The sequence below is a fragment of the Ammodytes marinus genome (assembly GCF_949987685.1).
Source record: "Ammodytes marinus genome assembly, chromosome: 9".
NCBI classification, from domain to species: Eukaryota; Metazoa; Chordata; class Actinopteri; order Uranoscopiformes; family Ammodytidae; genus Ammodytes; species Ammodytes marinus.
In genome coordinates, this window is record NC_137213.1 from 1,598,347 (window position 1) to 1,608,861 (window position 10,515).

Below are 10,515 nucleotides of genomic sequence, written 5' to 3' on the forward strand. Positions count from 1 at the left end.
TTTGTAACACAATTTTTGACCCACGATTCGATACATACAACGATTTTTGAAATTGGAAAAGCATTTTATTTGAATAACATTTATAATAAAATGTAACTTAATGTAACATTTGATAACAAATAACCTGAACAGATCTGAACACAAAGAACAATATAAGCAACATGAATAAATAAATAACCAAAGATATAACATTTCTCTCTTCTCTGTAACAAAATAATACTGTTGAAAAATAAAAAATATTGAACTGACCAAAAATCAACTTTAGAAAACAACTAAACACTAAAGAGCTACAGCTTCCTTCACCAAAGCTTTTATCCAAAACTTAAGAAAAATATATAAAAAATAAAAGTCGCGATTCTCCCTTCTCAGGCCGCGATGCGGGATTGCGGCTCTATGTATCGCGATTCTCGGTTCGATACACATATCGTTACAGCCCTAGATTAGACTGTTGACATTTCAAGAGAACTTTTTTTCACAGACAAAACAACTGCTCTGAATTGAAGAGTGAGTGAAAGAGTGTGTGTGCCCTGTCACCTTGAGCCTGGCCTCCACTGAAGCCTTCTTGCGAGCCTCTCTCCTCCTGTACTGCTCCACTTTGTCCAGCTGGTCTGAGCGCTGCAGCATCCCGGCAACACGCTGCACCGCCGTGGCAACCGCCTCCCGACTGGTCTCCTCCATAGCAACGTCAGTTAGATACAGTACCAGTTTGTATCCAAAGGCTTCATGCAAACTCTCTGGAGCTGAAAGAGTAAAAATACACTGTTACAACAAGTCACTCTTTAAAACCAATGTGTTGATTTCCTTATCAAATCTACATCAAGCTTACATATCCATGACCAATCCAAATGACTCGCAACTGATAGGCAATATTTAGTCAAACAATGTCTCAACGAGTGCTACATGACATGTGCACAACAATCACACACTGAAATATTGTGCTGAATGTTTGGAAGCACACTTATCATTCATTTGTTTGGGTGTGAGTCAGAGATTAGAACGCCAGAGAGAATATCATCAGGTTCAAGGAATTTGAACCTGACAATTGTTTGTCAGATGCTTTTTGTATCTGATTTAAATCATAAACATAACCAACCTAAATATGCATTACATACATTACTATGGAGAGGTAGCCAGGAGAGCCATATCAGTGAGACTGAAAACTTTGACTTTAGACTCAACATACCTCCTTCATTTGTGAATGTCATTTCATTTCAACACCACTCTAGTGGAACACCAATTCAATTTAGTTAAAGGTGAAGTAAGCGATTTATTTATGTTACTATAAGTGTTAAATCGCTCTTTATTCATACAGTGATCACTTATACAGTGTGCACGTTTTATAAAGCCGATCTCTCAGTCAACCGCTCTGCATGTAATCAGCAAATAAACTTTCCGAGGATCCCACGACTGATAACCAATCAGAAGAGAGAACACTACAAACCGGCACCCGTCTCACTGCTGGTGCACGTGCAGAGTGACAGATGGGTGAATGTGTATGCACCTACAATGGTGGAGCAGGTAAAACTCCTTCCCAACGTCTATTTTGATGGGTTTTATCATGTTTTATCACACTTATGGACCTCAGATGATGCTAGATAACTCGCTGCTGGAAGACCGCAGTGCATTAATGTGGTGACGAGGGGACGAGGGAGGGGACTGCTATCTGCAGTCATTGACAGGAAGTTAGCTAAACTGACCATTCCGCTTACTGAACCTTAAACTGGCTCAATGACAAATAAGGGTTGGCAAGACGGGTCATTTGAAAATCTTTCAAAAATGTATCTTAAAAGCATCCTTGAGTCAAGTTAAATTATATATTTTGTGTTTTTGTTAGTTTTATTTCATGTGAAATGGGATTAAGACAATTTTTTTACAAAAGGTAAATGGACCTGAAAATGTCAAATGGTATAACCACAAAATAATAAGTAATATTAATTATTTTATCCACAACACAATAATAATAACTTTAATTTCCAGATATCACATGAAAAAAGATTTGATTAGGATTACCCCTATATCTAAAATGTATATGATTTTGTAATATTGAGTAGGACGTAAGCTGGAAAACATCTTGTTTTCTAAATAATCGTTGACCAATCTTGTGAAAATTTATAACAATGATTAAATACACTGTAGTAGAGTATTACATTATGTCCTACATTAATTCACAGTTACATTATCGTATTTCTAGGAAAAATACTGCTTACACCACTTGACAAAAGCCAGTTACACCACTTAACCGTGTTGCTTCTAAACTCAAAAAACATTGTTGAAAAAGCATCACTAAAATCAAGTCCTAGTCAAGATGCTTACTGTTATTGTAATTTGGTATTAAATCGTATTGCAATGTACTAAAAACATTGGTCAACAAATATTATTAGGGTGACTATGGAGTTATTATTCTATCTTGGTTCAAGAGCGTGGTCTTTCGGTTTCAGAGCATTTTTTTGTACTAAGTGTTGACAGTTACACCACTTTTTGTCATTATCCTGTCATTAGACAATTTTGTCATTATCCTCCAAATATTCTCTCAAAATTGTTCAAACCAAAAATTCTTGAAATGGTCATTATTTTGTATGTTGTGATGGTGCAGGTGTTTGTGTGTGTTATGAAAAAAAACTGCAATAAATATATCGTGAGAAAAAACGTTGTGTTAACAAAAAAAAGCGTAAAAGTAATAGGCTACATAAGCTTTTAAAATGTATTTAAACATTTTCAAATTGAATTTAACCATAGAGACTAAAAAATGGGCGTCACCACGACATTGAGCCAACTTCACTAAAGTGTTTAGCTTGTGCATATCCTGTCACAAGAAATCACATGATATTTTATCCAGTTAATGTGTGACAGAGCTTTGACACAGTCGTCCTTAGGCCTACTGTATGCTTGGAGCTATCAAAATGTTAAATGGGGTCATTGTTACGACGCTGAAGTTGGCAGCTGATTCGCAGCAGCCGATTCGGCAGTTAAGGAAAAGTTAAGGGATTCTTAAGGAGCTGCGGAGCGACTGATTCTCCGTTGTTTAAAGGTACAACGAGTAAGTCGGCACGTTGGCGACACCTTTGAACAAAAGCGGTAGTATTTTTACGACGCCAGCTGTCGTGAAGCTGTTTTCTAGCTCGTGCAGGGCCTCAAGATTCAAATAATCAGGAAGCAATATAGTGCGTGTCCGTGTGTTGAAAGTGTGAGGGCACCGGACTCTTTTCGGCTCGGTGAGAGTGGTTAGTGACACAGCATCAACTACACCTGACCTGATTGCAATGAGTTGATCCATTGTCACCTCTCACGGAGCTGAACGAGTATGTGTCCCCAGTCCCCACACAAAGCGAATGAACGAGAGACGGCAGTTAGTTATGGATCACGATGAGGTAATGTGTTTATGTTGTTGTAAATAATGACTATTTCAGATGAATAATGGTCATCTGATGATGCTGGTGAGGCAAAGTAAACTTTGTTTTAGTAGGCTACCGCTCATTCATTTAGGAGTAAACACTGCAGTCTAGGTTCGCTGCGTGAAATTGTGTATGCGTTGCTTGGCAACGCCCTCCCGCCCGCCTATCACTCTCCCTTTGAGCTTTTCTTCATTGCATTTTATTTTTTTTTCTTTGATGGTTCAGCCCCGTTATCAGTCATTATGACGACAAATAACTGTCTCAAACAAGGCTCCCGCTCCCCTTCTAGGATGACCAGATCGCATTTCCATTACTTTTCACACGTCCCGCAAATTGAGACGTTGTCCCGCATTGTTATTGAAAGTGAGCCCCCCTTTTTAAATGCGTGTTTTATAATCTGGCATTTATCCGATAGCTGTCAGGAGACAGCAGTCTCCGTTTGTCTGTGTGTGTTTGTCTGTGTGTGTGTATCGGGCTGCTGGGCTCAGTGGCTCTGTGAAGGTGCTGCCTGCAGTGCTTCAACGTTCACTTTCCTGTTACTTCAAAATAAAAGCCAACTCACGTTTGTCAAGTGAAATGCTAATGTGAAGCCAGTGAAATGCTTTTAATGTGAAGCCGCAGCCTTAATGCTCTATTTGTTTAACAGTAGCTAACTTAACTGCTGCACGCTGATCTAAAGATAGTGTTTTTTTAATTTAGAAAGCCGTGTCTCTGGCATTACCGGTGGTGACACGAGTTTATTTTGCTAAAAAAACGGCACTTTGTCCCGCATTGTCCCGCACAAACGTAGTCTTTGTCCCACATCTGGTGAATTGGGATCTGGTCTCCCGCTCCCCTTCCCTCACCTGGAGTGATAGGCTTTTCAATTCACGTTCCTGCGCCACACTGAAATCTGCGACCAATACGGATATGTGACCATAGAGCATGCACGCGTGAACCGAAAATCGGACTGGGTGTACGACCAGATCAAATGCAGTAATAAAAACTATATAAAAACGTCTTTCTTTGCACTGATGGTCTCGTTTGCTGTTAAAGGTAATTTATGATTATCAGAGGAAAAATTAGGCTGTTTAAAAGATATTTAAATGTTACTCGTTGCCGCTTTAACCTCCTAAATCGCCGCAGTAAAGCCACATTAATTAGTCTAGATTATCTAAGAGAGTCTAACCATTCTTTAAAAACAGTTTACAATTGATGTAACCTTTATTAAGTTTGTTTAAAAGAAAGAGGGGAGATGTCACTGCTTTTTTTGCATCTGGACCACATTAGAACTGCTCCTGATTGAAAACCACTGCACCTAGACTCTTCAAATCTGGACTAGATTATCACAGTGAGGCTATACATTATAGAAAACATAGTTTGTGATTTGTGAATCTTTTTTTCTATTTGTGAAAATGCAAAGAATGCACATTTTGATGGTTTTTAAAGGTCTAGGCCGCATTAGAACTGGTCCTGATTGAAAACCACTGCACCTAGACTCTTCAAATCTGGACTAGAATATCGCAGTGAGGCTATAGATTATAGAAAACATAGTTTCTGATTTGTGAAACCTTTTTTCTATTTGTGAAAATGCAATAAAGATACATTTCAAGGTTTTTTTGGGGTCCAGACCGCATTAGAACTGGTCCTGATTGAAAACCACTGCACCTAGACTCTTCAAATCTGGACTAGAATATCACAGTGAGGCTATAGATTATAGAAAACATAGTTTCTGATTTGTGAAACTTTTATTCTATTTGTGAAAATGCAAAGAATGCACATTTTAATGGTTTTTAGGTGTCCAGGCCGCATTAGAACTGGTCCTGATTGAAAACCACTGCACCTAGACTCTTCAAATCTGGACTAGAATATCGCAGTGAGGCTATAGATTATAGAAAACATAGTTTCTGATTTGTGAAACCTTTTTTCTATTTGTGAAAATGCAATAAAGATACATTTCAAGGTTTTTTTGGGGTCCAGACCGCATTAGAACTGGTCCTGATTGAAAACCACTGCACCTAGACTCTTCAAATCTGGACTAGAATATCAGTGAGGCTATAGATTATAGAAAACATAGTTTCTGATTTGTGAAACTTTTATTCTATTTGTGAAAATGCAAAGAATGCACATTTTAATGGTTTTTAGGTGTCCAGGCCGCATTAGAACTGGTCCTGATTGAAAACCACTGCACCTAGACTCTTCAAATCTGGACTAGAATATCACAGAGAGGCTATACATTATAGAGAACATAGTTTCTGATTTGTGAAACCTTTTTTCTATTTGTGAAAATGCAATAAAGATACATATCAAGGTTTTTTTGGGGTCCAGACCGCATTAGAACTGGTCCTGATTGAAAACCACTGCACCTAGACTCTTCAAATCTGGACTAGAATATCACAGAGAGGCTATACTTTGTAGGAAACATAGTTTCTGATTTGTGAAACCTTTTTTCTCTTTGTGAAAATGCAATAAAGATACATTTCAAGGTTTTTTTGGGATCCAGACCGCATTAGAACTGGTCCTGATTGAAAACCACTGCACCTAGACTCTTCAAATCTGGACTAGAATATCACAGTGAGGCTATAGATTATAGAAAACATAGTTTCTGATTTGTGAAATTTTTATTCTATTTGTGAAAATGCAAAGAATGCACATTTTAATGGTTTTTAGGTGTCCAGGCCGCATTAGAACTGGTCCTGATTGAAAACCACTGCACGTAGACTCTTCAAATCTGGACTAGAATATCACAGAGAGGCTATAGATTATAGAAAACATAGTTTCTGATTTGTGAAACCTTTTTTCTATTTGTGAAAATGCAATAAAGATACATATCAAGGTTTTTTTGGGGTCCAGACCGCATTAGAACTGGTCCTGATTGAAAACCACTGCACCTAGACTCTTCAAATCTGGACTAGAATATCACAGAGAGGCTATACTTTGTAGGAAACATAGTTTCTGATTTGTGAAACTTTTATTCTATTTGTGAAAATGCAATAAAGATACATTTCAAGGTTTTTTTGGGGTCCAGACCGCATTAGAACTGGTCCTGATTGAAAACCACTGCACCTAGACTCTTCAAATCTGGACTAGAATATCACAGAGAGGCTATACTTTATAGGAAGCATAGTTTCTGATTTGTGAAACTTTTATTCTATTTGTGAAAATGCAATAAATGCACATGTCAACGCTTTTTTGGGGTCTAGTCCACATTAGAACTGGTCCTGATTGAAAACCACTGCACCTAGACTCTTCAAATCTGGACTAAAATATCACAGAGAGTGGTTTTCAATCAGGACCAGTTCTAATGCTGTCTGGACCCCAAAAAAGCCTTGAAATGTATCTTTATTGCATTTTCACAAATAGAAAAAAGGTTTCACAAATCAGAAACTATGTTTTCTACAAAGTATAGCCTCTCTGTGACATTCTAGTCCAGATTTGAAGAGTCTAGGTGCAGTGGTTTTCAATCAGGACCAGATCTAATGCGGTCTGGACCTCAAAAAAGCGTTGACATGTGCCTTTATTTCACTTTCACAAATAGAAAAAAGGTTTCACAAATCAGAAACTATGTTTTCTACAATATATAGCCTCACTATGATAATCTAGTCCAGATTTGAAGAGTGTAGGTGCAGTGGTTTTCAATCAGGACCAGTTCTAATGCGGTCTGGACCCCAAAAAAACCTTGAAATGTATCTTTATTGCATTTTCACAAATAGAAAAAAGGTTTCACAAATCAGAAACTATGTTTCCTACAAAGTATAGCCTCTCTGTGATATTCTAGTCCAGATTTGAAGAGTCTGGGTGCAGTGGTTTTCAATCAGGACCAGATCTAATGCGGTCTGGACCCCAAAAAAGCGTCGACATGTGCCTTTATTTCATTTTCACAAATAGAAAAAAGGTTTCACAAATCAGAAACTATGTTTTCTATAATCTATAGCCTCACTGCGATATTCTAGTCCAGATTTGAAGAGTCTAGGTGCAGTGGTTTTCAATCAGGACCAGTTCTAATGCGGTCTGGACCCCTAAACACCATTAAAATGTGCATTCTTTGCATTTTCACAAATAGAAAAAAAGTTTCACAAATCAGAAACTATGTTTTCTATAATCTATAGCCTCACTGTGATAATCTAGTCCAGATTTGAAGAGGCTAGGTGCAGTGGTTTTCAATCAGGACCAGTTCTAATGTGGTCTGTACCCAAAAAAAAACATTAAAATGTGCATTCTTTGCATTTTCACAAATAAAATAAATGTTTCATAAATCAAAAACTATGTTTTCTATAATGTATAGCCTCACTGATATTCTAGTCCAGATTTGAAAAGTCTAGGTGCAGTGGTTTTTAATCAGGACCAGTTCTAATGCAGTCTGGACCCCAAAAAAACCTTGAAATGTATCTTTATTGCATTTTCACAAATAGAATAAAAGTTTCACAAATCAGAAACTATGTTTCCTACAAAGTATAGCCTCTCTGTGATATTCTAGTCCAGATTTTAAGAGTCTAGGTGCAGTGGTTTTCAATCAGGACCAGTTCTAATGCGGTCTGGACCCCTAAAAGGCATTAAGATGTGCATTATTTGCATTTTCACAAATAGAATAAATGTTTCACAAATCAGAAACTATGTTTCCTACAATGTATAGCCTCTCTGTGATATTCTAGTCCAGATTTGAAGAGTCTAAGTGCAGTGGTTTTCAATCAGGACCAGTTCTAATGCGGTCTGGACCCCAAAAAAACCTTGAAATGTATCTTTATTGTATTTTCACAAATAGAAAAAAGGTTTCACAAATCAGAAACTATGTTTTCTATAATCTATAGCCTCACTGCGATATTCTAGTCCAGATTTGAAGAGTCTAGGTGCAGTGGTTTTCAATCAGGACCAGTTCTAATGTGGTCCAGATGCAAAAGAAGCAGTGAAATCTCCCCTCTCTTTCTTTTAAACAAACTTAATAAAGGTTAAATCAATTTTAAACAGTTTTTAAAGAATGGTTAGACTCTCTTAGATAATCTAGACTAATTAATGTGGCTTTACTGCGGCGATTTAGGGGGTTAAACAACGGAGAATCAGTCACTTCGCCGCTCCTTAAGAATCCCTTAACTTTTCCTTAACTGCCGAATCGGCTGCTGCGAATCAGCTGCCAACTTCAGCGTCGTGTCATTGTTTCATTGTAGCGTTGAATAACGTTAGCCGCTCTACTACACACAGTGACAATGTAATGACAGTCAGGGGCCGAGCAAGCGGTTAGCTAACATTTAAATCGTTCTTATTCCGTCAGGTGGTAAACTGCAGACTGACAAACCACTCACTGTGACAACTTGAAACGTTCAGCCCAATAAATATAATAGCATAAGCATAGCTAGCAACGGAGACGAAAGGCTAGCAGTTAATAGAATGCTACCGGCTGTAGTGCACCACGCTCCCTGAAGCCAAACACATTCTTACCTCAGGCTCTGAGTGAATACATATGGGGAGATGAAATGTATTTCTACATGTATAATATATATGAGTATTATTTATAACAGTAATGTTGTTGTGGTTCCTCTTCCTCCTTCATGCTCTTCTTCGTGTCTCCTCCGGGTTGGTTGGTGTGTTACCGCTCTGTAGCGCCTCACTGTGTGTCGGAGTGGAACTGCAAAGAACTATACCAGTTAACAGTTTTCTTCAACAAGCGCAAACATCACATATTTTTTTACACGCCGCTATCACTCCAAATAGTGGAGGCAGGGGCGTAGCACCAAATTCTGGGCCCCTATACAAAAAGTCCTGAAGGGCCCCCTGAAAGGCGGTCTTACAATACACACGGCTCTCTGAGCCAGACAACTCCACAATATTTCATTTGATGAATGACCAAATCATTACTTTTAGCAGTGTTTCTCCCAGAAAATGTCTTAATGAAGGTGGTCACTGGCCAGTGTCAGAGGAGGCAAAAATGTTGGGGGTATTTTGCTCAAAGATGCCAATGCGCACTATAAAAATGCCATCTAATGCCATAATGAGCTATACACTAATCGAACATGCCCAAAATACACCCAAATAGGCTTATTTTTTTCCCTGTACTCCTACCACAATAAAACTTTACATAGTAAAAGTATACTAGAAAAGAAACTTTTTTTGTATTACAAGTTTCTTTTGAAATGAATTTGAATATGCACATGAGTTTTTTTTAATGTTTTTTTTTAATCCAGCCTGGATCCTCGACCCCTTCTCTGTGGCTCTTGGTTCTGGCACCCCCTATATCAGTTCCTGGTTTGTTCTTTGCTTAGTTCTTCCCCTCTGGGTCATATTCATCTGATAAATCAGGCAACTGTGAGTTTGTGCAGCTATACTACGACATTCTCCGCAAATGGCAGTGCAAAAGAATCCCTGTTTTTTGCATGTGCATTTATTTGTGCTGCAGTCTTTCTTGCAACTACAGCGGACTACATCTAGTATTTCTGATGGTGCCGCAGGCTTATCGTCATTATTGGCCTAAATCTCCACTCCAAAACATGCCACCCCCAGTCTTTTGGGTCCATCATTTGATAAAAGACCTGAAGACTATGGAACTTTGCAGCTGAAGTTGGAGGGAGAGTTTGAGGTTCCACTGGAGATGAGTTAGTTTATCACAGAATCGCCTGTATCTCAGCATATCCAGTGATTCATATTTTTCGCCCCCATACGGTGATACTAGAGCTTTTTCACCTGCTGCAATGATGATGCCTTTTCGCACATTTTCCGGTGACTGGCTGAACACCTTGGCTTGTAGGCCAGGCAAAGTAAGGCATGTTGGGGCCAAAAATAGAATAAATTGTAAAATAATTTTTTTCAGCTCAGATAATTTCTATGAGGTGTCCAGAACAACATACTAAAAGTCCTAAGAAATCCTAGTTGAGGAAATATGTTTAATTCTCATCAATCCGAGATGTGTGCCAATAAGGCGAGACACCAATACATCCAAATAGGGCAATTTTTTTCCTTTAGTCCTATCAAAATGAAACTTTACACAATGAAAGTATCCATGATAATTAACATTTTTTGTATTACAAGTTTCTTTGAAAATGAATTTTAATATGCAAATGAGCTGTACACTAATCGTACACGCCCAAAATAAACCCAAATAGGCTTAATTTTTTCCTTTACTCCTACCACAATAAAACTTTACATAGTAAAAGTA

The 10,515-nt window shown here is 38.1% G+C and overlaps 1 protein-coding gene across 1 annotated transcript in view; it reads right to left on the reverse strand.

Annotated features, from left to right (window-relative positions):
* The window catches only part of exoc3 (exocyst complex component 3), a 33,792-nt gene extending 24,845 nt beyond the window's left edge, over positions 1-8,947 (reverse strand). Inside the window, exons 1-2 of the mRNA XM_080033465.1 lie at positions 8,805-8,947; positions 535-740 (exon numbers count right to left, since the gene is read on the reverse strand). Of these exons, the coding sequence (XP_079889591.1) occupies positions 535-678 (144 nt within the window). The 5' untranslated portion in view covers positions 679-740; positions 8,805-8,947. The remainder of the gene's footprint in view (positions 1-534; positions 741-8,804) is intronic.
* Positions 8,948-10,515: the final 1,568 nt, after the last annotated feature.